Source organism: Guillardia theta, assembly GCF_000315625.1.
Source record: "Guillardia theta CCMP2712 unplaced genomic scaffold GUITHscaffold_166, whole genome shotgun sequence".
NCBI classification, from domain to species: Eukaryota; class Cryptophyceae; order Pyrenomonadales; family Geminigeraceae; genus Guillardia; species Guillardia theta.
Genome location: NW_005434510.1, coordinates 45,511 through 71,046, shown reverse-complemented (window position 1 = coordinate 71,046; position 25,536 = coordinate 45,511). Strand labels below are relative to the sequence as shown.

Below are 25,536 nucleotides of genomic sequence, written 5' to 3'. Positions count from 1 at the left end.
ATGTGAACCTACATTCTAACAGGGGGTCAGCAGAGCAATTAAGGTGGAAAAATGCAGTAACTTACGCAGCACTGAAGAGACAAATTACCATGAAGGTGAGTGCGAAACAAAATTCGAGTTAGCTTCCCATTCGCTCAGCGTCTCGCATCAACAAAATTACGTACAATCTGTCCCCTCGCAACCCGATTGTGGCATGATTACGTCACAAAGAGCAAAGTTTGCGTCCAGAAATGAAAAAGAAGGCTCTGTCAGTCCCCTACCCTCCCTTACGTGTTCTCCGTCCTCCCCGCTGAAGAAAAAGAAGCTCACCTTCTGTTCTCAAATTCGAATCATCAAGCCACAAGCAGCATTGCATTTTAGGAAGTTTTCACATGAAAAGAACAATATTCAGTCAGTCTCATTCCTCCCTCAAAGCACCACCCTCTGAAATTACTCACTCCCTGTCCTCCAGCGTCGCCACCACGATCGTCATCAGTCAAATCATATACAAGTTCAAGTGAGCGGCTCAGTGAAGAAAGACAAGCTCCCCAATGTAAGTACAGAATATTCCTACCGGCTATTCATTTCCCCATGTCCACAGTCCAATCCATCCCCCCAGCACGCAGTGCACACCAGGAAATAGCAGCAAACGTCCGTCAGCCCCTATGCTTTCCATGTGCCTCAGAAAAGAGAAAATGCGTACCGACTGTCAACCAGTTTCCCGCGTTCGACGAACACCAAGTACAAGTATATGTCAAAGAAAACCAAGCTTCCGTCAGCCTCCTCATGTCAGTATCTTTCCTATCTCTCGCCCTTACATCTCATCTCACTTTCCTTCTCTCTTTCTCTGTCGTTGCCTATGTGTGACTCGCTGCCTCCCTCCCTCCCTCCCTGCCTGCCTTTGGTCATACAAAGAAAAGAGAGATGTCTCTGCTGCTAATGGTCTGCACGATAGCTTAGGGATAGTTGTACTTGAGAGCATCTGCTTGGGCAACCCTGGTGTTCGTGATAGATAAAATCTAACTAGATTTCAGACAAAGCGAATACTCACAATAATCTGCCCTCCCGCATTCCCCAACCCGATCGCCGTCCCCGTCGCAGCAGCAAATGTGAAACCACATTGATTCACGTAGAAAAAGGAAACTTCAGTCAGTTTCATCACCCTCAAACGGAAGGTACATACGACCTGTCTCCCCGCGTCCAGGACGTCGTCCCATCCAAGCACCGCAAAACACGCCAACGAGGAGAACAAGCCATGTGGAAAATTTCGTCAGTTCTTACTTCAATCTCCCTTCTCCTCCCTCCACTAGCAAAGTTACGCACAAGCTATCCTCATATATCCCCCATTCCGTCCATCGTCCCGCGCGAAGTACATCGACGGCGTAGTGAAACATTTCCGTCAGTCCCCTTCATACTGCTTTTCTCCCAAGTCTCTCCTCTTGAACAAGACAAACCTCACCCGCTAATGTCCAGCATGTCCCCCCAAGTTTGTAACATCGTGAATAAAATCCTGTCAGTCTCCTCCCTTCGCTCATCTCTCAAGAAAGAAGATACGTACAATCTTTCCCGTCCAATTGTAGTCAACACAAGAACACGAATGTGGAGAACGCGTCGGGAAAAGCCAAGCAACAGATTGGTCAGACCCATGTCGCATCTCTTTCCCTCAACTATCTCTGTCACCCTCCAAGAGTAAAATCTTACATGCTGAATCCCCGCGTGTCCGCCAAAAACCCGTCGAGGTACAACCGCCAAGCAACATTCAAGTGCACCAAAGAAAAGCAAGCTTTCATCAGTTCCCCCGCTTTCTCTCACACTCCACCGCTCTCCCAGATGGAAGCTACTCACCTCCTATACTCAAAGTCCCGTAATCCGACGTCGAATACACACGCATATTCAAGAGCGGCACCAAACAGGGAAAGGCACGGAAGCAGTGTCAGTTCCTACCTTCCCCCGCCTCCTCCCTCTCCCACGCCCCTCCTAAACACGGCTCACCCGCTGCGGTCCCGCGTCCCGACAGTAGTTCCGTCCACATCACCAGCAATATTGTTTGCCAACATTCACATAGAAAGGAACAAAAAGCTCCGTCAGACCCCATTTCCAAAACATTGACCATTGACTCTGCATTGCTGAAGGAAAGCAACACTCACCCGCTGTCGTTCCCAACATGATCATCATCCCGTCCAAGCCCGCACAAGAGCACAAGAGCAGATTTTGCATTCATGCACAGAAAATTCCAAAAACCATAATCAGTCAGCCTTCTCCTGAAATTCTTCCGCCTTCCTCGAAATAGAAGGTACGTACGTACTATGTTCAAGATCCTGTCAGTTCCTCTCCTCGTGTAACTTTCAAGTACTTACATACTGTCTCCCACACGCGTAAAATTGTTCAGTCCAGGTGCAGGCATACGCAGACGAGCGAACAAGAACGAATAGAACAAACTTCCATCAGTCCCCACCTTCCCTCCTCTCCTCCACCCTCAAACTCTCTTTCAAAAATACTCACAATCTATTCTCCCGTATTCCAGATGCCGTCGAAGTACGCACACATCGATACGATTCAAGCGCAAACGAAGCAATAATCGACAAAAGCTTACGTCAGTTGCACACATTCCTTCTTGGCAGTAGAGGATACGTACACGCTATCAGCCCGCGTCGCATCATTCGTGCCGTACGGTGACAAACGTAGTTCAAATCGCGGAGGGAGGGATGGAGGACGGGAGAGAGAGGAAGAGGGAGAGGAAGAGGGATGCTTTTTGTCAGTTCTTTTTCTACATAGCCTTCTCCCCTCTCAAGAAAAAGCTTACCCGCTGATATTCCATGTCACAAGCCCATCAAACCATTGCGATATCAACAAAGACAGCAGAACATGTCAGTCTAGCGTTTGTTGTCAGTGAGCTGCTCGCTCGAGAGGATTCACCGCCTTTTTGAGCCGAATTTCCAATCAGTGAGAGTGACCACAAAACAACTCAGTCAGATCTCCTATGCACAAGGGAGGATGCCATCTCACGCATCTCGAAGTTTTGCTAGAGCCATGCTCGAGCTTCATCTGCATGATCTTGTGAGGACAGGAGGAGCATTGCTCCTGTCGCCTGCCCATGGCCTTACCTGGCACACTTGACATTGCATCAGCATCCCCGCCGCTGCGAGTGGAGGTAAGAAACGATATGGGGGTGGGGGTGGTAGCTTTGGTCTCATTATATGGGGTAGTGAAGGTTATCAATGGGGGTGGTATCATCACATGATTCATGGAGGGTGAGGTGTCGACTTTGCTGCAGGTTTGTTCCCGGCCAGCTGCCTCGCAACACCTCAGGTAATACACGAGGTAGATATAATGTGATGCCTCTTGTAGTGCCTTATTCATAGTTCTGAGGGAAGCATGGTTTATATTCATTATGAGTAAAATTTTGCTTGTGTTTGATTTGCCGGATACCACCAGTGACTCTGTGACCCGGTCAGTCTGCTCCGAGTACGGCGGGCCGGAGGCTCCCACCCGGTCTACCGTTCGGTACCGCCGTACACCCTGGGGCCCGACTCACCGGGCGGTTGAACAACAACACAGAGTTTAACTTGGCCGGACGGTGGGACTCCGTGGCCCAGACTCAGCCGCCAGTGCCCAGTGGCACCGGTCGGTCGTCCCCGGTGTATACGTCGAGGCATGCCCGGCCGCCACAATGATCTGCTTGCCTTGGAAGTCTCTACTGCTGAAGCCCCCGGGAGCCCCCCGAGTGCTACTGGCACCGTACTGTGAAAGCGCCAGACTGACCAGGCTCAAGTCAGAAAGCACGTCCGTGTCCATGGCTCAGGCCTCAAGAAAATGCGCTTTCTCTGCTTCCTGCGTGAGTGAAGAGTCATCAGCTCGGACTTCACTTGGCTGTCCCTGTACAGTGACTCACAGGGTCATGCTCGATCTGTGTGTCTTGGTTGGCATACAGCCAGACCGTCAGCGCGTATCGGAACTGCTCCTCCTGGAGCTTGATCAGCCTCTTTGGCAATCTGACAAGTTCCGATACTCACGCTCTCGGCAAAGGAAGGCTCGACCGAGTGGATCAGCTTGTCTGACCAGAAGCACAGCAGGCCTGTCTCCTGGGTCTCAGCTGAAAGAACAGCTCGAGTCGGGGCAAGGACTCACGGTCGAACTTGGGAGCGACATCAGTGAACGAGTCCTTGTTGTAGGGATCGAAGATACGAAAACACCCACCGTGCGACTCGGACCAACTGGAGGAAGATGTCAATCGCCCGTAGAGGCTTGAGGAGGTAGGTGCGGGTCAACAGGGAGAAAACGAGACCTTGGGTTCATGTAGTAGAGGACAGTCAGCTTCCTCCTGTCGGCACCTCCCTAAGCATGCAGGTATCAGATGGTCGATTGCTGAGAGGAGAAGACGTTTGGTTGCATGCGGTTGTAACCTGGTTGTCATAGTGCTTCGCATACGACGATCCGTTCCCCACGCACACCGCTAGCTTGTTGGTCTGGTGTGTTTCCAGCAGCACTGATTTCCCACGGTGATTGTTTATCGCACCAGCGATCTTGGAGGTAGCTTCAACGATGTACTCGGTCAACCGTGGAGCATCGAAGTACATGCTGCCGCCTTCTATCTGCATGGTGTACACGTTGAACTTCTCGTACTGCTCTGTTCTGTTCTGCTTCTCATTCCATCTGGTAGATTGTCCAACTGTCATCTTCTTTGACTTGTACAGCTCTTGAGCCTCATTTCTCATCTCCATCCCAGCATCTTCCCCTAGGAATCCGTCTGCCATGAAGTATCCCTTGCTATCAAGCGACTGAATCATGTCCGGACCCACCCTCGCGACGGCATTTGCCACCAGCCTCCTATGATCCTGTGACTTCTCAACATCACCGGGTTCCACAACCTTTATGGTCCTCTTCTTCCTTTCTCCCCCGACTCCTTTGCCTCCAGCCTTCCCCTGCCCGAACCCCTTCTGCATCAACCAAAATTCTTTGCGGGGCCATCTATGGCAGGTAAGCTGTACTTGCCTAGCAAAGGATCCTCTCAGGCTCCTGACAGGGCAGAATGCAGTCGACACAGTCGCTCCGCATCCTCTCAACTCCTCCATCAGCATGACAGCAAGCACAAGCACCTTCGTCACCATCCCTCTCCGAGTTCCGCCCCCTGACGCCTCCTTTATCATGGCCGCCACAGTTTACCCACATCCCCACGCATCCCTTGTTTTGGCCTAGTAAATACGAGCTCACCTCAGAAAGTTACATATCCAACAAAGTGAGACAGCAGTTACTATCATGGGATTGGATGGACAACCGGGTATGCCATGTCCGGAGGAAGCCAAGGACGAAACAATGGTAGGGCGGCCCTGAAGTGAGACAGGAGGGGAGGGGAGGGGAGGGGAGGGGAGGGGAGGGGAGAGGAGAGGAGAGGAGGAGAGAGAAAATTGCCAGGAAGAGAAGAAGTGGGGAGAGAGGAAGGAGCCTGATAGAGATCCGAACAAGAAGCTGCGATGAATACCACACACTAGGATGGGATCCAGATACATCGAGGTCAGGATCAAAACACATCAAAATCAACAAAAGGTCTCATTTTGAAGCCATGTGCAAAATTCACGGAAGCTTGCCCCTTGTGCAGCACTAGCCAGGCTGAGGAAGATCGAAGAAAGCTTGTGGCAGCGAGAAAGAACGGAAGTAGTTGAAATGTATCAGAGCTCTTCTAAGGATTCGATACCGTAGGATGTGAGATTTGAAGATCGTGTGCAGCAAAAGTCTGTAAGAGGAATGAAGTCTGTAAGAGGAATGAAGTCTGTAAGAGGAATGAAGTGTGTAAGAGGAATGAAGTGTGTAGGAGGAATGAAGTGCGGGTCCCAACCAAGTGATGTGCTGGATGCAGTCATTGGGTCTCTTTCCTCCGGGCTTCTTTCCCTCTTCACCCTCCAGCTCTTCTCCAGGTCCTCCAGCATGGACTTGCCGCCCTTCCCTCGCTGACACTTGACCCCCTCAAGGTTCCTCACCTTCGGGCTGAACATCGTTATCGCGAGATCTGTGGACAAGTAAGCGGCCCACTTGATCGTCTCGCCTGCCACATGATGGCCGTTGTGCTGTGCAGGAGCTCGTATGGGATCGGAGCTGTGAAGCTTCAGCTTCTTTATGATACAGTCCTCTCCCTGTCCAGGGAAGGTTTTCGTGATGCTTGCCAGAGGTTTCTTCCCGCTCATTCTGATTCCCTTGTCTTCCTCCTCTTCCTTCTCCGCTGCTCCTCCCCTGACTCTGTCTCTCTCCTCCCTCTCCTCCCTTGTCATGTCCTCATATGCTCCCTCCTCTTCCTCCTCCTCTTCCTCTTCCTCCTCCTCCTCCTCCTCTCCCCTCGAAGGTGATCACTCTACATGCAGGACCTCTCCCTCAGCGTGGAAGGACAGCAAGGAGCGAGCTCAAATCCTCTCCGTGGCATGGCTTGCGATTCCTCTCTCTCTCCTCGTCGGAGCAGCCGTCCTGTTCGCGTCCAACGTCCTGGACGCGAGTCAGAGGAGCGAGCACGAAAGCTACCACCTCATCGCCAGCATGTTCGTCTTGGCCGCTGCTTTCGAGATGCTCAGCGAGCCTCTCTACATCCTCGCGCAGAATCTCTTCCTCATCAAGCTGCGTGCTCGCACCGAGATGCTTGCTCTGACGGTCAAGGTCGTGTTGACCGCCGCCATGGTCATGGCAGACCCAGCTCGTCCCCTGCGGGCGTTCGCGGCCGGGCAGATCTCGTATGCTCTCAGCATCTTCGGCTGCCTCTTCGCCTTCTTTGCAATGAGCCGGGAGGGGGTCGGGCTGTCGGAGACCGTCGGGGTCGTCAGTGGATCCTTGTTCTTCAGCTCCTTCAGTCAGTTGGACTTGCAGCTTGCTGGCCTTGCGGCGACCATGTGCATGAAATCGCTCCAGAAGTACCTCATGGAGAAGGGGGAGACGTTGGTAGCTCTTCCCTCCTCCCTGCGCATCCCCCCTCCCCCATTCCTCCTAGCGCTCCGCTCCCTTGCTACAGCGATCCCTTACTTGTCGAGACCCCTTCCCCTTCCTCTTCCCCCTCGTCCTCCTAGAACCTCGTCCTCCTCCTGAGAACTCTGTCCTCAGATCCTGCTAGGGCTCTTCGAGTCTCAGACGTGGGCCATGTACGGCATCGTGCAGGTGAGCAGCTGAGATCTGCAGGAAGTCACTGACAGGACGAGGAAGAACTTGGGGTCGCTCGCTGTGAGGCTTGTCTTCCTCCCCCTTGAGGAGATGGCACAGGTGCTGCTGCTACTGCTGCTGCTGCTGCTGCTCATTCATCCCCTCCTGCTCCTCCTGCTCCTGCTCCTCCTGCTCCTGCTCCTCCTGCTGCTCCTGCTGCTGCTTCTCCTCCCCCCCTTCTTCCTCCCAGTCATTCCCTTTGACCTCCATATTCCTGTTCTCGTCCTCTGCCTCGTCTTCCTCCCCTCTTCGATCACGTCATGCTTCTGTTCTCCCTTGACTTTCTCGCCCAGCTCGCATTCAGCAAGCTGCTGAGCTCGAAGGACTTCGATGAGGCGCTTGAGGTGAGGATGGAGAGAACGAGGGAAACACGAGGAATGTGAGGGAGGAATCGCAAGGAGATCAGGAGGGAGAAGGGAGGAAGAGGAGGAGGAGGAGGAGGAGGAGGAGGAGGAGGAGGGAGGAGGGAGGAAGGCTGAGAGGAGGGACAGAGGAAGAGGAGGAGGAAGAGGAAGAGGATGAGGAGGAGGAAGAGGAAGGCTGAGAGGAGGAACAGAGGCAGGAGGATGGCGGGAGGAGCAATTGGCAGTTAGAACCCTTGTGACTCCTTCCCCTCAGGTTTTCTCCGTCCTCTCCCAGCTCGTTGTTTTCATTGGACTGCTCGTCGCTTCCTTCGGCCAGGGCTACTCCTTTGCGTCTGGCGTCCCTTCCTCAGGAAGACTCCAGCTCACTGCCCAGCAGGCTGGTCCACATCCTCTACGGAGTCAAATGGAGCAGTACGGACATGCCCGGCATCCTGGGGTGGTACAGGTGGGTAGGAGCTGCGGAGGGGACCGGTCTCACCTCCTCTCCCGTAGCCTTTACGTCATGTTGCTTGCGCTCAATGGCGTTACTGAGGCTTTCACGCATGCAAGTGCAACTCCCGCGCAGGTTCGCTCCTCCCGCTCCTCCTGCACCTGCTGCTCCTGCACCTGCTGCCTCCTGCTCCTCCTGCTCCTCCTGCTCCTCCTGCTCCTCCTGCTCCTCCTGCTCCTCCTGCTCCTCGTCTACGCCCTCAATGACTTTCGCCACTTCCACCAGCCACCCTCCTCCTTCTCACTGTTGTTTTGCTTCTCCTGCTCCACTGTCAACACTTTCCCTGCCGTTCTCGTGCCCTTCCCTCTCTCCTTCCACCTCCTCACGCTCTTTCCCGCATCACTTGCTACCCCTAGATCCGAGCACGGGGGCTCCGTCTCGTCCCCGTCACAGGAGGGTACCTCCTCCTCGCCTCTCTGCTTGCTCCGACTCTAGGTCGAGCATGTGCCTTGCCGGTCAGCGTCTGAGGGAGCGCAGGAGTGAAAGCTCTGATCATCGGCAACTGTGTCAACATGGTAGCTCCCCCCCCCGTGCGCCTCGCGCTCCTGCTGCTCCCCACTCCTACACCCTCCTCCACTCGTCCTTCCTCCTTTTCCCCCTCAGTTGTCCGTTTCTTCTCTTCCTGCTCTCTCCACGTCGACGTACTCCTCCTCTTCCTCCCGCCCCTCCTCTCCTTCTTGTGCTGCTCTCCCTCTCACCTCTACTTCCATCCCTGGTTCTACCCTGACGATAAGACAGACGATGAGGATTGCCCTGAGCATCGCTCATGCTCATTCATTTTTCGAATCCTCGTCAGGGAAGGTGACAGAGGGAGGAGGAGCAGGAAGGAGGGGAGGATGAGGAATGAGGGGAGGCAGGAGCAAGGGAGGAAAGGAAGGCAAGGAATTGATTCACTGACTGTAGAGCAGATTAAATTTTCCGGGAGGATGCTCCTGCCAGGGTTCTCCTCCTCTCTTACGTTCGTCTGCTGCGGGGCCATCGCCCTGCTCTCAGAATCGCTACTGCTTGGTGCTGCCATTGTTGTGGATGACGGAGATGGAAAAAGAGATGATTGTGGTGGTGGAGGTGGAGGAGGAGGAGGAGGAGGTGATGGAGGCGATGGAGATGATTGTGATGAAGATGATGATGATATGGATGTTGGACTAACTATGGAGCAGGACGTGGAGCAATACGCCCGCATCTCCTCCTCGTGCACATTCTTGTCGGAGTTGTTTTGCTGATCCTTTGCGGCCTCGTCGTTCGGGCGAGAGAGGGAGCGTTCTTGAGCAAGGTGAGAGGGATGATAAGGAAGGGGAAGAATGAATGAGGGAAGCTCAAGTCGTCATTTCCTGTCCTCCAAGCACATACACTCGAAGTGAGACGAAGTCCAAGACGATGGTATTAGGGCAACAAGTCTCCTCCTCCTCCTCCTCCTCCTCCTCCCCCTCCTCCTCCTCCTCCTTGCCTACCCGACACCCAACCCTCACAGTCTCAACCCATTCTGAAAGCTTGTCACTCGGTTCAGCTGCGTAGCCGTACAACGTGAGCAGCGACCCTCGTCCTCGTCCTCGTCCTCGTCCTCGTCACCCTTGGCCGTCCTTGTCCTTCGTGACCAGCACGCAGCATTCACCTCTCCTCTCTTCCTTCAGGTGGAGGAGGAGAGGAGAGGAGTCGTCGGGTCACTGCAATGCGAGTTGAGGGGACATGAGCGCCTGATCTAGCGTCTCCTCAAGTTCCTGTAACACTCTCTCTCCCTCCTCCCGGTTGACGAGCTCCTTCTTAGGCATAGCCTGCAGGTACGTCTCGTCCGAGATACCCAGGGAAAGTTGCTCGTCCTCGTCCTCCGACGACTCCATGGGCTGCGGCGAGCTCGGGCGCAGCTTCGTTACCTTCTGCCTCGGAATGACTCCTTCCTCCAGCAGCCTCTCCAGCAGCTCTATTGCCTCTGCTGTTCGCTCCAGCCCTGCCTTCCTTGCCAGCTGCGCTGGCGTTTCCCTAGAATACACAGACACCGCACTCAAGTTGGCACCGAGCTGGGCAAGCTGCTTGACGTAGCGGAAGTGACCAAGGAGGGCTGCGCAGTGGGCAGGCGTCCAGCCCCCATAGTTGATGGCCTCAAGCTCTGCCCCGTAGCTGACAAGCAGCTCTGCCATGTCCGGTTTCCCCATCCCCGAGGCCAGGTGCAGGAGGGAACTTCTCAGCTCGACTCTGGTGGAGACGTTGGCCCCGAGCTGCAGCAGGCGCCTCGCGACGGGCAAGTTGCCGCTAACGACGGCGATGGCGAGGGGAGGCATTCCTCCTCCTTCCTTTCCCCGGCAATTAACTCTTGCCCCTGCCTGCACTAGCACATTCACCGCCACGACATCGGCCTCCTTCGCTGCCAGCAGCAGCCGCTCGTTCAGCTCCTTGGTGTTGTACACCGAGAAGTCCTTGTCCTCCAGGGCAGCCCAGCGTTCGTAACCCTCCTTCTCTGCTGGGAGTACAGCAGGCCTCTCCCCCGTCGCCTTCACAAGGTTGTTGACTGCGTTGTACTCGACTTGCTCCTCATCCTTCGCCTCCTCCTCATCGTTCAACTCGACCATAATCCCCGTCGGATCCGCCGCCGCACCCCACACATCCAGACACTCTGGAGCCGTTCCGTTCTCCCACGTATCCCTCGGCTGCCCTGTCGGACTAATCTCTCCGGAGTAGACCATCCTGAAGTATTCCCCGCTGAACCTTTCCGCCCACTCGTGGACCAGCTCTGCTCTCTTCTTCCGGGTCAGCTCCTCCTCGCTGAATTTCTCGTCCACGTGCTGCTTCGCTAGCTGCACAAAGTCCGAGTCTGTCGGTCCCCCGGGCCCGTAGACGCTCACCTCAACCAGCTCTCCATTGACCCTCTCCCACTTGGAGGACTGATACTTGGACTTCCTCGTCTTCTTCGCGTCGTCTCCCACTATCTTCTTCTTGTCCTTGACCTTTCTCAGCAGCTCCTTGAGCTCCTTGCCCGAGGGAAGGTATGGCCGCAGCGCTGCCCGCACGTTGCTGTTCGACAAGCTCTCCCCCGACACAACGATTCCTCTCTCCCTCGCGTGCTTGATCAAGGCACTCTTAGGAAGCACTTCCAGCTGAGACGGGGTGATGCCCAACGTCGCGCTCTGGTTCTTCAGGAGGACACGAACGTCTGCCTGCGGCTCCTTGGCTCTCCTCTTCTCCCTGTCCTGCACAGCGTCCCAGCTCACGATGTTCACCTGCTTCTTGGTGGTTTGCCGCCTTGTCGTCCGGGCCATGTGCTTACCGGTGTTCATTTCTTCACCAGCGGAATCAGAGGAGGAGGGAGACGATGCTGACTCGTCTTGCCCTCTCCCTCCTCGTAGAGCAGCAAAGTAGACCTTGGAGCTCCCTCCTGGTTCTCTGAGGGTGCCAAGAGAGAAAGCATGCGGTTCCCGTGTGTTGCTGATAAGGAGAACAAGGCAGGAAAACAAGAGCCTTGCTGTGAACATTGGCTGCTTGTTCACACTTATGATATATATCAAACGGAGGATGTAGAAATTGAGACAAAGGAAACGCACGGGCGATGAGATATAGGGAGCGGGTGTTGGGAGACGAGAATCTGAGTATTGTGGGGCCGTGAGGAGGGTGGAGCAAACGTGAAGGAGGCAGAAGAGAAAGGAGGATGAGAAATTAATAACTACAATGAGTTGGTGTTATAGGTGTAGATGGTTAAGGTAGATGACGGGAAGGTGCTCGAGGAGGATAGCAAGGAGGACGAGGATTGGGACTGGTAGTGGTAGGAAGGGAAGGAAGAGGTGAGGACTAATATTGGTAGCAAGGGAAGGAAGAGGTGAGGACTAGTAATGGTAGGAAGGGAAGGAGGAGCAGGCGACTCATGTCAAAGAGTCGCACACACCATTGGCAGCGGTACAGCATCGATGCTCTATTGCTAGCTATGCGCCCATGCACATGTACTAGCTGTGCTACACGGCCTCTGAGCCCGAAATGAAGTTCAGGCCCAATGCGGCCCGGCCGGCCCGACGGGATTCCAGGACTAAGTTGATCCATTTCAGGGAGGGTGGGGGTACAGGTTTTTCTTAAATGACCCCTCTAGGGTACTTTATACACCCGTCTTTTGAAAGGTTGTTGAGAGTTGAATCAATGGGTAGGTCACAATATAAAAGGGTAGGGGGTACCATAGATGGGGTGTGCCCGTGGTTGAATTTCCAAGTGTGCCTCAACGACGACCCCAAATTAGAACACGATGGATAACAATAAATCACCCACCCATATGCTTCTTTTTGGTATCATAAAAGTTTAATCTTTTATTATAGTACTAATTGATATACATTATTTCAGTCAAATACATGTTTATAGAAATACTATCACCACCCCACTCCAGGGACGCAGGGTCATGAGAAGAAACGAAGGGGTCCGGGGGTCAGGAGGAGCCGCCATGTTTGATGTGCTGAAAGGCGCGAGCAACCCCTACAGACAAGTAAGAAGAGGAAGGAGGACGGGAGGAGAGGGAGAACATGAACAAGCAGCAAAGCACGAGGAGACAGATAGAGAAAAGACGGTACAGGGAGAGAGAATGAGGGGGTAGTATAGAACAGATGGTGAAGTCTTAGAGGTGTTCACCATTGATATCTATGATCAAATGGAGGTCGGTGTTGCGGGCGATTATCATGCTGATTCAATTATGCCGCCAACTATGATATGGATCCTGATTGCTGTAGGGAACAATGGTGTTCAACAAGCAGCACAATTGGATTTCCTATGTGGAATCATTTCGTTACAACCACTCGCATATCAAATATCGTAGATTGCTGTGATCGTCAACATAGATCGCTTGAAGAGCAAGATGATTCAAAGTTATGCTGATGTTTATGATACATATATGTTATGAATTACCTTTCTGCTGATGCTATGTTGGTATCGATGAGAATCATCCTGAGGAGAAGGGCGACGAGGAGAAGGGCAATAACTGGAAGAGAAAGTGTTGTATTTCGTAGGCCTTTGTTTTGACTGATGGATGATCGTGTTCATGATAATGTTAGAAGGATTTCGACAGAGTGTTGAGGCAGATAGATTCGAGGCAAGGTTGGAGATGCTGCAGAATTGTTGAAGAGAAAGGGAGAAGGTTCATGCAAAATTCAACACATGTGCATGCTTGATTTTCATGGTTGCTTCTGAATTTCCGGGCGAGATGTTGTTGTGGCTCACACACCTTGGTTGATATGCGTCACTGTCAAGTTATTATGTGACTTTGACTGCTGATCTCGAGTTTTGCTGATTTGCGCATGTTTTATGTCTTTGACCACTCTTTTGTGTATTGATGCTCTTTTCTTCCAAAGGAGGCAGCCAACAACGACATCTCGGACAGGCTTCGATACGCTGCGTTGCATGGATGTGAGACACGCTGGAAGGAATGTGAGTGACGGGATATTTCCATGTTGTACTGCTGAGGACATGTTGATTGATTTGGCTTTTTCAGGTGGACGTCCCAATCCGAAGAACATCAAGAAGGGCAAGATTGATAGGTTGAGATGGAGAAATGCAGCGACTCTGATATCTGACCTATAATGTTCGGCAGGTTTGGAATTCCTGAGGACGGATCGTAAATATTTGAATGTTTGTTGAAACGCTTTATATGATGATCATCACCCGCGAATAAATCATTTTCTGCATCGCCTTCATGGCCTGATTCGCATACTAGTGACACTTCATTGTTTGCTGCTCTTCAAGGGAATTGTACTGTCCTTGTCGATCACCGCCCAGGTTCCATCTTCGCGCTGGACAAAATTGCACTGCCAGGGGAAGGAACTCAGCGACACGAACTATCAGATCTTTCACCACCTTGCGATTCTGAGCAGTGCACGAGTTGTCGAAGAAGTCCTTGTAGTTGCGGTTCCTTCGATTAAGGTGGTTATTCTAAAAGTGCAAATAGGAGACAGGCGCGAGGTTACCAGTAGCTTTCAAGTTCCTCTTTTTGGTATTTCAACCTGCCTTGACGATAAAAATGACGGCGGTATCACCAAATTTCTACCTGTTTGCTGCAGATCGCTTCTGAAGCTCCATGATGAGCGGGTTTCCCTCTGCAAGCTCCTCGCATTTGCCACCAACCCCTGGAAACGTCAACGATCAGCGGGCTGGGACGATGGTAAATCTATGATTGCGGGATGCAGCAAGGAGTTTACCCTGGGCGCAGCTGTTTGACGGAGGCTTTATCATCTGATCCTCTGGGATTTTTGGACGATCCTCCGCAAGAACAGGGCCAGCAAGAAAAGCACCCCCTACGCTCAAGATCCCAGCGACGATGGATCTCCTGGAGGAGGAAAACGAGGGCTGGGAAGGATTGGGAGACACAACAGAGCATACAGTGGTGAGACAAGATGTGTGTGAAGGAGCAGGAAGGCTGATCATGAACGAAGAGGCCGCTCCGATCAGCGCCATAGCGCTTGTGACCCGAAGCAACATGACGCGCCCTTACAAGTGGGACCTACGAGCTCGCCTCACCTTCGAGTCATTTGAGCCTTCCGAACAGCTTCCGAAGTTAAGTTCTGCTCGGCCCGGAGCGGGGCGGTACTACCGTATTACTAGTTAAAATCACCCCGGCCCGGCGTGCGGCGTGACTGCGGCCCGGCGGCCCGGGCCGGCCCGGCCTGCCGCACTGCAGCGGCACCGTCCGGTGCCGGGCAAGCCTGAGTCACAGCCGGGCCCTCCGCGGCCGCCGCGTTGGCCGCCACCCGGTGACCCGTGACCAGCCGGCGCGTAGGCCGCTGAGTCCGACCGTACGGTACGGTACCGGGTCGGCGCCTGGCCCGAGTATACCGTACCCGGCGGCCCGGCAGGGCCGCCGGGACTCGGCGGCCGCTGAGCCGCACTGGCTGGCACTGACCCGTGACCGACCGGGCTCCGGACCGTAGTCCGACTCGGACTCCGGGGCCTTGCACTTCGGAGTAAGCTGACTCGGAATCCGATGATCCGATGATGATACTATCCGACTAATGACGCCGGGTAGTGAGTACCGTCGGTATGCCGCAGTGCTATGATGATCCCGGGGCCAGCCGCCGGCCCGGCCGGCCGGATCGCCGGAAGCCGCGCGCCCGCGCGCCCGGAGCGGCCGCGCGGCCCGGTGCTGCGCCGTGGCCGCCGCCGCATCACTGTCCGACGGCGACGGTCAGGCTATTTTAACTCCCGAAAGTGAAAGCGGCTATCATATATTTTCACGCCTTCAATAATCGGATCATCGGATCGATGATCCCCGCTGAAGGGCTATTGAAGTTGTTAAGACTCTCCTAGGACCCACTAGCCTCCAGTCCCGTCCGAGCCAGAGGACCGTCGCACAAAGCCTGATCCTGATGAGTAGCGGCAGCTCGAAGGGTGGGTGGGGTGTCTGTGAAGTGGGGGTGGGGTAGCAAGAATGGCCCAATCCAGATTCGTGGTGGTGGTGGGGGTGGTGGGGTGGTGGTGGTGGTGGTGGTGGTGGTGGTGGTGGTGGTGATGGTGATGGTGGTGGTGGTGGTGGTGGTGGTCCCGGTGGTGCCAGGGTACGTTGGTAGGGGTGGAGCAAGTTTTGGAAGTTCGCCTCAGAGCCTTTAAAATGAAGATTTTTCGTTATTAAACCGTACGCAAAACAAAATAAGTAATTTATAAAAGAATATATCTTTTTTCGTCGGCAAACTACCATGGTAATCAATATTTTTAAATATTATATATATTATGAGAAGATATTCCGAAACGCTCGTTTTCAACCAGTACAAAGGAACTCTGCTTGTATTGAAAAATGAGTCGAAGAAGGATATTTCTTTTTATTATTCTATATTATTATATTTTAAAACTCGAGTGGCTGTCGTTGTACCGAAACTCGCCCTCATGTCGATAATCCAGTAGAAAATAAATATAATTTTGATGTATGGAGGTACTGGGTTTATAAGAACTTTGGTGATTTTTAAAAGTTGAGTAGAGGATGCCCGCCAGTATGCTCCCGCTGCAGTCAGCGTGAAGCATTGAGGCGACGTTTCCGCCAGACGCTTCTCTCTAGCTCCTGCTCTGATTCCTCGATCTTCTTCTTGCTTGCTTCTCCCCGTCACTCCAGCAAGACATCGACTCTTCTTCTCCCTCTGGTCAAGAAACATCGTCCAAGATCCTCTTCTCGTCGTGTACTTGCAAAGAGGGGAATACAAGGGCTTGTCTTGAAGGTAATGATCGCATCTCTGCATTGATATCCTCTCTTACTTTCGTGTAAGAAATCCCCGTTCTTTGCGTGTCGCCTATTTCTGCTGTTTTCTCGTTTTCGGCATAGTTATTAGCAGCAAGTCGCTGCTGCGATGGGGCCCATGAAAAGGCAAGTCAAAACCGAGGATGAGGACTTGGGTGCGGATGATGCATGCGGGGACTACGGATTGGTGGATGAGTCGCCTTCATCTTCGAAAAGGAAGGTGAGAAGTCACTACAGATCCTTCACACGCTAGCAAATGGATGATCTGACTCTTTACTTTTCCCCACTGAAGAAAGGGAATACTCCTTCACGAAATGATCCTTCCGGTTAGCCCCTTTTCGATCTTCATGAATGTTTGGTCATACAAGTAACTCTTGCACTAGGGGGAAGCAGAAATGATTGTTCGCTTGGAACACTCACTAAGAAGTTTGTGTCGTTGGTGCAAGATGCCCCGGACGGCATCATTGATCTCAACACTGCCGCTGGAAAGCTCCTCGTCCAGGTGCTGTGCCATGTGCCATGCTAAATCATTGCCATTTGACTTGCTGCTTCTGTGCAGAAACGAAGAATCTACGACATCACGAATGTCTTGGAGGGGATCGGTTTGATAGAGAAGAAGTCTAAGAACAACATCCAATGGAAAGGGTACGTTGTCTTGTCTTGGCTCACACTTGCTTTCTTGTGTTGTTGAGCTCCTCACAGGTGTGGTGAGGGGGATGGCACTGATCATGAGGGAGTTGAAGATCTGCAAGAAAAGCTGCGAATGCTGGAAGCCCGCTCGAAGGAGCTTGATTCGTACATGGATATTCTTAATCGAGAGTTCGTCATACAGCAGGTATCAGCGCTCTTGCTAGATTGCTTCTTGCTGCATTCTTTTGATGCACCCTGTGTCATTTGCTCACCTGCTTGATGCAGAATGATGCGAACTTTCGATCTCGGGCGTACGTGACTGATGAGGACATTCGCAACATCCCTGCTTTCAAGGATCAGACAGTAATCGCGATCAAGGCGCCTAGCGGGACGACCATCGCCGTCCCATATCCAGAGCATCTTCCTGAGCGAGATCGACAGAAGTATCAGATCTACTTGCAGTCAAAGGATGGGCCTTTGGACATCTATTTGGTTTCAGCTCAAGACGAGGTAAAGATCAAAGATGAATGATGAAGAACTTATTTTTTGTCGATCAGCAACAGGATGAAGAAGGATTGGAGAGTGATACTCCTGATGAGGCAACAGCAAGAGGCTTCCTTCGCCTGTCGCCGCCTTCCGATCATGGAAGCGTTTTGAACATGGGGAACGATTCGGACTCAGATGTTGGATTCTCAGACTACTATGCAACCGCTAAAATCGAAACCTCGTAGTTTGTATTCTTTCACTGCCGTCAGCAGCATGGTAATTTTGTGTCCGAGTGATGAGTGAATGATTGTTTGATTGCCTACAAAGTCCGCCGAGTCTTTGGAAGTTCTGTCCTTCCGCGCACCCGCACAACTTTCGGAAGTCCAGGCCGGGCCGCACCGTGGCCCAGTGGCACCCCGGCGGCGGCGTCACAGTGCCACGGTGACCGACGGCGGGCCTGACCGTGCGTACCGGCGGGCCCGGTGTTCCGTGACCGTGCCCTCATCTCCTCACAATCCCATGAGAACATGACTCGAGGGTAGTCAATCTGATTGTGCAATGGGGAGGTGGGGTGGTGATAGCTGGTACAAATGAAGGGGGACGCTATGGAAAAGAGGGGGTGGGGTGATAGGGGACCCCCGCGTTCTCCTTTGTTCCATGCACAGCCGAGCGACAGTAGATACGACGATGGTTGTGGGATGAGAGGATGTAGCGGGAAGGGACAGAAAGAAAGATGTATGGAAGGGGGAAACAATGAAGCAAGGGACAAAAATATCACGAAAGAATCTTGGTGAGGACGGAAGCAGAGAAGAGCAAAGTGGATGAAACATCTTGAAAACAGACTGAAAAGTAATCATATCAAGACAGTGCACCATAGAGAAAGTCAAGGGGAGAGGAGGCTTATTGATGTAAAGCCAAGTTTTGAACAAGATTTTGATAGCGGCATGTGCTGAGTAAAGTCGAAAAGATGATAGAGCGACAGGAACAAGCTACTCAGTGAAACTGAAAAAAGGGTTGACATCAAGTTCAATGGTCGAGAAGGAAATTTGAGGGGATGCAAGAAGTTGCCTTTTGGCGAGCTTGAATGAGGGAGGGAAGGGGAGCGGGAAAAATCGGCAGTGAGATGTTATTTCATAGTGTTTGCTTCTCGTGCTTAGGTAGTGGAGGATCCTACATATGATTTGAAGTTAGATGGAAAGAAATTTTATGACGATACAAGCATTTGATACGGGAATGTTTGAAGACAGCAAGATGGGCATACAATCATCCACTCAGAGCAATGATAGAGGAATACAAGGTCTGCATTGCTTCTTCTGTCATCCGTGTTTGACAATCAGCTAGAATCGCGACGAGCAGGAAAGGATGTATCAAACCACTCTTCAAAGTCATCTCAATCCGGCAAGTTTTCTCTTGTCAGAATGAGGCCGCAGCAAGAATGACTCTTGCCTGTTGGTGGAGCAGACACGTCCAACCCTGAAGACCATGCCCTCCCCTCTAGCCTTCGATCTCCTTGTGATTCATTCAACTGTGGCGGAGGAACGGATGATAATCCGGGATACGCGTGCAGTGAGTGGCAAATGGAGAGGATGAGATGCATTCGTGGTGAATAATGCTGTGTTCAGGCAGTGTACAGGGGATGCGACAGACGATGGAAGACGAACATGAGGTAGCTCATTCGATATGCCAACTACAGAATGGAGAAACAGTCCACTTGTGAGTTCAATTATATCTCACCTACATCTTCTGTTTGGGGTCATCGTCCTTGCCTGTGGTTTGACAGGTTTTGCAGTTTTGGGGTCTTTGATGGTCATGGTGGCCGAGAATGTGCAGAATTTTTGAAGAACAACATCACTGCAAGGGTAGATGAGGGTGCAAGTTTCTTGGTTGTTTGTAATGTTATATATTGCAGGTGCGGTCATGCTTGCAGTCTCACCATTTGGTTGAAGATGCCTTGAAAGAAGCTTTCTCGAATGTCGACAATCAGTGAGTGATACACTGAGAGTGAAAGGCCAAAGGCGGCTGTTGCAACCTTTTTGACGTTGGCGGGGATCTTATGTGAACGAGAGAGAGAGAGAGAGAGAGAGAGAGAGAGAGAGAGAGAGAGAGAGAGAGAGCGAGAGAGAGAGAGCGAGAGAGAGAGAGAGAGAGAGAGCGAGCGAGCGAGAGAGAGAGAGAGAGAGAGAGAGAGAGAGAGAGAGAGAGAGAGAGAGAGAGAGAGAGAGAGAGAGAGAGAACAATGCTGTGAGATGTTTGATTTCATGCTTCAGGTTTCTGCGGTACAGCGACGAGAACAATATTGCTGAGGTGTGCGTTTCGGTTTTGTCTTGTTTAATTTCAGGGAATTGTCCTCATTCATCCATTACTGCCACTTTCCTGCTTTCTTTGTCGAGACTTCTCCCCTTCTGATCACTTTCTGATTTTGTTTGTTAGACGGGCTCGACTGCTGTTGTCTGTCTAGTAACGGTAAGAATTCACCACATCGTTCAAGTTACTTCCCTCTCCTTCTACATTCTTTCATCCTTTTCTGCTTCCTTCTTTCTGTCCTTTACATGATCCGTTCTTTCCTCTCTCGATTGGCTTCTCTCTTTCTTCACAATTACCTTTTTTCTTGTTTAATTACGAAAGTGAGCATATGCCTCGCAACAGAAGACAACGATCTACTGTGCCAACACTGGAGACTCGCGCGCGATCCTCTGCAGGTCAATCAGAGTCTTATCACGCGCAAGAGAAGTTGAAGCTGCTGGCAGACGAGCCAAGACTCTCCAGCTCTCTCGCGACCACAAGCCCAACAGGTCAGGAGGTCGAATGCCGAATCCTTACTCATGTTTCTTGCCTTCAGGCCAGATGAGAGGATGCGAATAGAGCAACTAGGAGGCACACACCTGAGCGCTCTTGATCTCCATGGCTGAGATGAGGTTGGCAGGCAGCGTGATCTTCAATCGAGTGATGGGACGTCTGGGCGTGTCACGGGTAACTAGGAAGATCTTCAACCTTGTCCTCACCCGTCACCTTAGGCGTTCGGTGATGCGTCCTTGAAGAAGTATGTCACTGCAGAGCCAGAAGTCACTTCCTTTCCGGTCGGCAGCCCTTGTCTCTCCATCCTCCTCTCGATCTTCCTGTCGTCAACGTCCAAGTCCCCCCCTTACAACAGTCCGCTGCCCGTCGCCTCGTTCTTACCATCATGGCAGCTAACTGTGGGTGATGACTTCCTCATCTTGGCTTGCGATGGCTTGTGGGATGTGGTAGACAATGACGCGGTAAGTGCCGGCTACCTCACGCACCGAACCATTCAAGATGCGTCTCCTTCCTCTCCTTCCTCCTCCTTTTCTCCCTCCCCACCCATTGAGCTCCATTGCCCACCTGCCCTCGACTCCTCCCCTCACATTGTTTTCAGGTTGCCAAGATCGTGCGGTCTAAAACTTCCTCTCAAGGCATCAAGGAGGCAGCACAAGCACTGACGTCATACGCAGTGAGACGCCTTGACTCGTGTCCCCTTCCTTCTGCAGGCTAACCTCTTCCTGCTCCTGTCTCCCCTCCTGCTGCAGGTTCGATGCGGAAGCAACGATAACGTGACAGTGATCGTCGTGCAATTACCAATGATCAGCGCTTAATTTTTCCTCTCCTCCTCCTCCTCTTTCTTCTTTTCCTCTCCCCTTCTTCCTCCTTTTTCTCCTCGTTTTTCCTTTGTGAATGAGGAGAAATCAGCATTATTTTTATTTCCTATCTTGTTAGAAACGGAGTCAAACAATACAACTTCGGAAATTCATCAACAGAATCCAAGCCTCGGAGGGTAATGATCGTCCGGCTACTAAGCCTGAGCCTCCACTGAAGAGCCTAAAATGAATCAGAAGGGGGAGGGCTATTAGGCTAGGCACCGGAGGAAAAGGCTGATCCGACTTTGCCAAGCCCTGGATCCAACAGGGGGGAGAAGCCCAACTCTCACTCGAACTGAGCCTCGAAGCATGATCCGGCGGCAGAAACTCGGAAGTGAGCCAGACTTGAGCAGCAGGAGCTAAGTTGGAAGTCAGTGATTGACCAGGAGCAGCACCGTGGGGAGTGAGAGGTCTTTATGGACTAGTAGAGGTCTTACTATGATGGATGTAAATCCTGTCAAAGTCTCTCTAAGCCGGGGCCCGGCTAAGTTGCGGCGCGACTGCCCCGGCCTGACCGCTCACTGATAGTAGTGATACCTCCGATGTCAAACTTTTAGTCACAACCCCATCGTTTTCGGGGGCAGCTGCATACTCTTAATTGCTGCATTAGCATCAGATCTAGGGCAGTGCTAGAAACGACGTTACATGGTCCTCTGGACAGGCATGGTGGGAATGAGGAGGGGAGGGAGAGGAGAGGAGGAGAGGAAGAGAAGGGGATGAGAAGAAGAGGAGGAGATGATGAGAGGAACGAGACAGAGAAGGTGGACATGACGAAGGGAAGGAGAGGAGATAAGAGGTCGTTTGGCCAGGACTTTCCACTCCTCTCCTCGCTGGACAGGATTACGATTTCTAGGAGATCCTCCTCGTCCTCGTCTTCCTCGTCCTCGTCCTCGTCCTCGTCTTCGTCTCAAGTGTCACATACATCGGAATCTGGCGAGCGTTTGTTGTTTCTGGGTTCCTCCGGCCTCGCCGAAGATTCTTTCTTTGAGCGAAGTGCAATGAAACTGAGGGGAAACGTCGAGATGTCTCCTTCCCTCGACCAGACAAGGAGATTTCTCAGGTCGACTCTCGCAGACATCAATGTTCTCGCTCATGGAGTCAGACACGTGCTAAAGGAACTCGCTGAATGTCGCGATGAACACAGTCGGGTGATGGACCTCAAGCTGGTATCGGACCTACAGGTGTTGATCGAGGAGAGGAAGGCGGTAAAGGAGGCCATGCTGTCCTCCAGGACCCACTCAGACCCACGGGAGGGGCTGGCGGAGTCGGACGAGACAAGCGAGACGCGAGCCTCGACGTCTGAAGAGACTGAGTCAGGGTCGTCTGAAGATGGGGCAGATGAGGTCTCAGTGGTTGACAGCGACATCCGATTCATACGGCAAGTCGCAGCCGAAGATTATGTGCAAGAGAGCAAAGCAGCCGCTCGCTCTCGCTCCTCGCACCGGGGAAGCAACCAAGGAAACATCGCAAGACAGCAGGTCACGAGACAACATACAACACGTTCAATCGTGTCAAGAAAGACACAGCACCGCGTTCGACTTCCTTCACGATTGAACGAGGTTGTCTCACAGGACATGACACAAAAGTTGTCTTCTTCGACGTTCTGGCGATCAGTTGCAAGCAAGAGGTGGGCAGATAGACATGCGACGATGAGCAGGGAGAAGCAGCTGGCCATGATCGGGAGAATTTCGATTTCTCCTGCTGCCCTTGCCCGTCAGCCCATGAATGAGGACCCGAAAGGCTCCAGGCAAGCCAGCAGGGGAGCTGCAGCTGAAAACCTTCAAGAGAAGAAGGAGTCCCACAGTCTAGCTGCAGACAAACATGCCAGCACAGGACAAGGAGGACGAACAGAAGGAGAAGCAGAAGCAGCAGGAGCAGGCGATAGAAGAGGAGGAGTCTTTGCTGTCACCGATGCAGACAAGGCGGGGAAAGGGAACGAGTCAAACGATGTCTCTGATCCGAAACTGAAAATCCAACAAGAGGAGAGGGCGAGGGCAGACTCGTTCAAGAACTTCGTGGAGATGCTAGAGGAAGGGATGGATGACTAGTAAAGTCGCGGACATGAAATGTTTCCTCTCTTGCTCATCTTTAATCGTCAAGGTCTATTTCCTCTTCATTCTTCTCGCTCTTCTTCTCTACGTTCCCCTGCAGCATCGTTAGCTTCCCTACCATCAGGTCACATCAGCTCCTACCGCCGGTTGTTCGTCGTCATCGTCGTCGTCGAGACCGATCTCGTCGGGGTTGTTCTCGGGCTCGCAGACGTTGTTTGGCTGGTTCAGTTGCGTGTGGGGCATCAGGATGTCAAGTTTCTTGACAAGCTCCTGCGTCTGTTCGTAACATGTCAGAGCACCGGGAGGGGGAGGAGGGAGGAACCTGAGGGCTGGGATGGAACTCCGGCTGGCCTCCGACCCGTTGGTGAGGATTGAAGGGAGGGAGAGTGATCTGGTGAGGGGTCAGACGGCAAGGAGGGAGAGGAGGAGAAATAATTTCACCTCGAAGTTGTTTGGAATTCGATTGAAATCTTGATCTTCGCTCATTTTCTGTGCAATCCATTCGCGTTCTGCCGGCGGGAGAGGGAGTGGGGGAAGAGCGGATTGGACGAGGACGAGGACGAGGACGAGGACGAGGAAGAGGAAGAGGAAGAGGAAGAGGAAGAGGAAGAGGAAGAGGAAGAGGAAGAGGATGAGGCGGAGGCGGAGGAGAGTTTCAAGTCAGTAATACAGTCTTCGCGCATGATGAAGTTTACGCTTGTCAACTTCAGCCCGGAACGTCTCTGGATCAGGCAGCATCACAGCTTGCCGCCCAAGAGATCTGTAGGGTTCTGCTGCTCTGCAGCAATCATCACATCCCTGCCCGCTTTGTCCTTCACTCCTGCTCCTGTCCCCTTCTCACCCCTTGTCCTCTGCTGCCTCCCCTCCTCCTCTCCTCTCCTCCTTCCTCCTCTCCTCTCCTCTCCCCTCCCCTCCTCTCCATCTCTCGCTCGATCCTAATCCTCTGCTTTTCCTCTCCTCTCAGTCTCACCGCATGATCGCGAGCCACTCAGGGTCATAGCGGAGGGAGGAGGAGAGGTCCTCTCCGGCCGCTGACTCTGCTGTCTCGATGTGAATGGCCTAGCAAACACAGGAGCGATCAGAACTTTGCGAGAGGAGCAGAAGAAGAAGACAGGCATGCTGCAGAGGAAGATTCATGGTAGAGGAAGCAAGAAACATTGCGAAGGGAGGGGAGGAGCGAGAAGACACTTGTTGAGAGGAGGAAGAGGACGAAGCGACAGAGCAAGAGGGTAGCAGCACCTGCAGGAAGTCTCTGTTGGGCAGGCATTTATCCAGCGACAAGAACTTTGTGCACTTGTCTGTGTCCTTGTGCTGTCAAGCAACATTGAGATCATCATCGGCTGCTGTCCACACACTCACTTCATAGACCGCAGCAAACTTGGTGTGCAAGTGAGCAGCAAACCAGTAGCTCTGCGAGGAGCGTCAGGCATCAGCAGGAAGCTTCTCTCAAGTCTACAGGCTTCAGCTTGTCAATGAGAGGAGTAGTGTACGGATTCCCCAGCACATTGTTCCGAACTTCCTCCTCCAGGAAGCGTTTCGTCCTCAGGAGCCGCTTCTCGTCGCCATGCCTGGTGATACCTCTGCAGGGCAACTTGAGCATGTGATGTCGCAGGAAGAGGAAGGAGAAGGAACCTCGGCCAGTCATGAGAAAGAAAGATGTCAACGTGTCCTGTCATCATCCCTAGCTTCCAAACTTCATACTCGCGAACATGGTACGCACTCCTCATGCTGCTCTGGTCATAGGGCGGGTGTTCCCAGTGCCCCTGCCGGTAGTGCATGCTCTTGTAGATCCCCGACAGCCCTGCGATCCTGACGCCTCCTACCGTGATGGCGCCAGAGTACCCGAGGAAGAAGATGTTGGGTGCGACCCAGCCGCCATGGTAGAGCTCCCAGAGGTGGTTCGAGGCCTCGTGGTTGCCGCCGATGAAGATGGTGAGGATAGGAGCGATGAGCTGACCCGAGTAGTACTTGTGGAAGCTGGAGGAAGGGGAGTCAGCTACTCCTGCCACCACTGCATGCGTTGAGTGACTTCACCTGTTCATCGTTCTGTATTTCTGTGGTACCGCCATGCAGTTCAGGTCCTGCTGGTTCCTGACGGCCTGGAAGTCCCCGCAGACTAGGAGGAGGTCGAACTTGAAGTCGTTCCTCCTCTCTGTCTCCGCCATCGCCTCGTAGATCTCCTCTAGCGCCCCATGCCCGCACCCCTCCACCGCTATCCGCATGGCGCAATGCCCGTATACTGATGAAGGGGTAGGGTTCTGAAGTGTGAGGGAGAGTATAGATCAAATGGGGGTAGTTCTTAGTAAGGTACAGGGGTACTGATCAAAGAGAGGGGTAGTGCAAATGGTGGGACCACACAACAAACAGCGATGGGAGAGGATAGGGATGGCAGAGAGCGAGGGCAAGAGGGAAGGGAGGGAGAGGAAAGGAGGGAGAGGGGAGCGGAGTGGGAGGGAGAGGAGAGAAGGAGAGGAAGGGAGGGGAGGGAGACGGAGGAGAAGGGAGGGGAGGAGAGGGAGCGGAGAGGAGGAGA

General features: G+C 52.7%; 8 protein-coding genes across 8 annotated transcripts; 4 read left to right on the top strand and 4 right to left on the bottom strand.

Moving 5' to 3' along the window:
• Positions 1–3,777: 3,777 nt before the first annotated feature.
• Positions 3,778–5,087, bottom strand: GUITHDRAFT_147664 (hypothetical protein; the record flags this gene model as incomplete). The annotated part of the gene is made up of 6 exons (XM_005820745.1): positions 3,778–3,810; positions 3,872–3,943; positions 3,993–4,072; positions 4,108–4,193; positions 4,265–4,314; positions 4,383–5,087. The coding sequence occupies 6 exons, from the start codon at positions 5,085–5,087 to the stop codon at positions 3,778–3,780; spliced, it is 1,026 nt and encodes a 341-aa protein (XP_005820802.1).
• Positions 5,088–5,793: 706 nt separating this feature from the next.
• GUITHDRAFT_147663 (hypothetical protein) lies at positions 5,794–8,490 on the top strand (the record flags this gene model as incomplete). The annotated part of the gene is made up of 9 exons (XM_005820744.1): positions 5,794–5,891; positions 5,946–5,993; positions 6,050–6,142; positions 6,333–6,897; positions 7,057–7,110; positions 7,132–7,212; positions 7,446–7,496; positions 7,771–7,962; positions 8,443–8,490. The coding sequence occupies 9 exons, from the start codon at positions 5,794–5,796 to the stop codon at positions 8,488–8,490; spliced, it is 1,230 nt and encodes a 409-aa protein (XP_005820801.1).
• Positions 8,491–9,998: 1,508 nt separating this feature from the next.
• On the bottom strand, positions 9,999–10,295 carry GUITHDRAFT_39497 (hypothetical protein; the record flags this gene model as incomplete). The annotated part of the gene is made up of 1 exon (XM_005820743.1): positions 9,999–10,295. A coding segment is annotated over one exon (297 nt), but the record flags the coding sequence as incomplete, so codon positions are not given.
• Positions 10,296–12,404: 2,109 nt separating this feature from the next.
• Positions 12,405–14,452, bottom strand: GUITHDRAFT_155928 (hypothetical protein). The gene is made up of 8 exons (XM_005820742.1): positions 14,160–14,452; positions 14,009–14,087; positions 13,929–13,964; positions 13,819–13,873; positions 13,556–13,769; positions 13,457–13,502; positions 13,317–13,392; positions 12,405–12,457 (listed from the first exon to the last, which is right to left on the bottom strand). Exons 1-5 carry the CDS (start codon positions 14,437–14,439, stop codon positions 13,686–13,688), a joined length of 534 nt encoding a protein of 177 aa, XP_005820799.1. The 5' UTR covers positions 14,440–14,452; the 3' UTR covers positions 12,405–12,457; positions 13,317–13,392; positions 13,457–13,502; positions 13,556–13,685.
• A 2,116-nt stretch (positions 14,453–16,568) lies between these two features.
• GUITHDRAFT_81084 (hypothetical protein) lies at positions 16,569–17,344 on the top strand (the record flags this gene model as incomplete). The annotated part of the gene is made up of 4 exons (XM_005820741.1): positions 16,569–16,685; positions 16,743–16,832; positions 16,896–17,018; positions 17,099–17,344. Coding segments are annotated over 4 exons (576 nt in total), but the record flags the coding sequence as incomplete, so codon positions are not given.
• A 1,437-nt stretch (positions 17,345–18,781) lies between these two features.
• On the top strand, positions 18,782–20,910 carry GUITHDRAFT_147660 (hypothetical protein; the record flags this gene model as incomplete). Its single annotated transcript, XM_005820740.1, has 13 exons — positions 18,782–18,865; positions 18,922–18,965; positions 19,080–19,158; positions 19,209–19,282; positions 19,567–19,603; positions 19,730–19,762; positions 19,946–19,998; positions 20,047–20,099; positions 20,223–20,269; positions 20,314–20,376; positions 20,488–20,556; positions 20,694–20,768; positions 20,845–20,910. 13 exons carry the CDS (start codon positions 18,782–18,784, stop codon positions 20,908–20,910), a joined length of 777 nt encoding a protein of 258 aa, XP_005820797.1.
• Positions 20,911–21,950: 1,040 nt separating this feature from the next.
• Positions 21,951–23,000, top strand: GUITHDRAFT_119987 (hypothetical protein; the record flags this gene model as incomplete). Its single annotated transcript, XM_005820739.1, has 1 exon — positions 21,951–23,000. The coding sequence occupies one exon, from the start codon at positions 21,951–21,953 to the stop codon at positions 22,998–23,000; it is 1,050 nt and encodes a 349-aa protein (XP_005820796.1).
• A 969-nt stretch (positions 23,001–23,969) lies between these two features.
• On the bottom strand, positions 23,970–25,225 carry GUITHDRAFT_158877 (hypothetical protein; the record flags this gene model as incomplete). Its single annotated transcript, XM_005820738.1, has 6 exons — positions 23,970–24,062; positions 24,243–24,314; positions 24,363–24,413; positions 24,460–24,583; positions 24,636–24,980; positions 25,038–25,225. 6 exons carry the CDS (start codon positions 25,223–25,225, stop codon positions 23,970–23,972), a joined length of 873 nt encoding a protein of 290 aa, XP_005820795.1.
• Positions 25,226–25,536: the final 311 nt, after the last annotated feature.

Bases quoted from the DNA above. Each gene is read 5' to 3' on its own strand.
- GUITHDRAFT_155928 (XM_005820742.1), bottom strand. From the start codon at position 14,439: ATGTTGCTTCGGGTCACAAGCGCTATGGCGCTGATCGGAGCGGCCTCT. The intron at 14,088-14,159 runs GTAAACTCCTTG...TGACGTTTCCAG, and splicing joins GTCAAACAGCTGCGCCCAGG to GGGTTGGTGGCAAATGCGAG. The intron at 13,965-14,008 runs GTAGAAATTTGG...TCGTCAAGGCAG, and splicing joins AAGCGATCTGCAGCAAACAG to GTTGAAATACCAAAAAGAGG.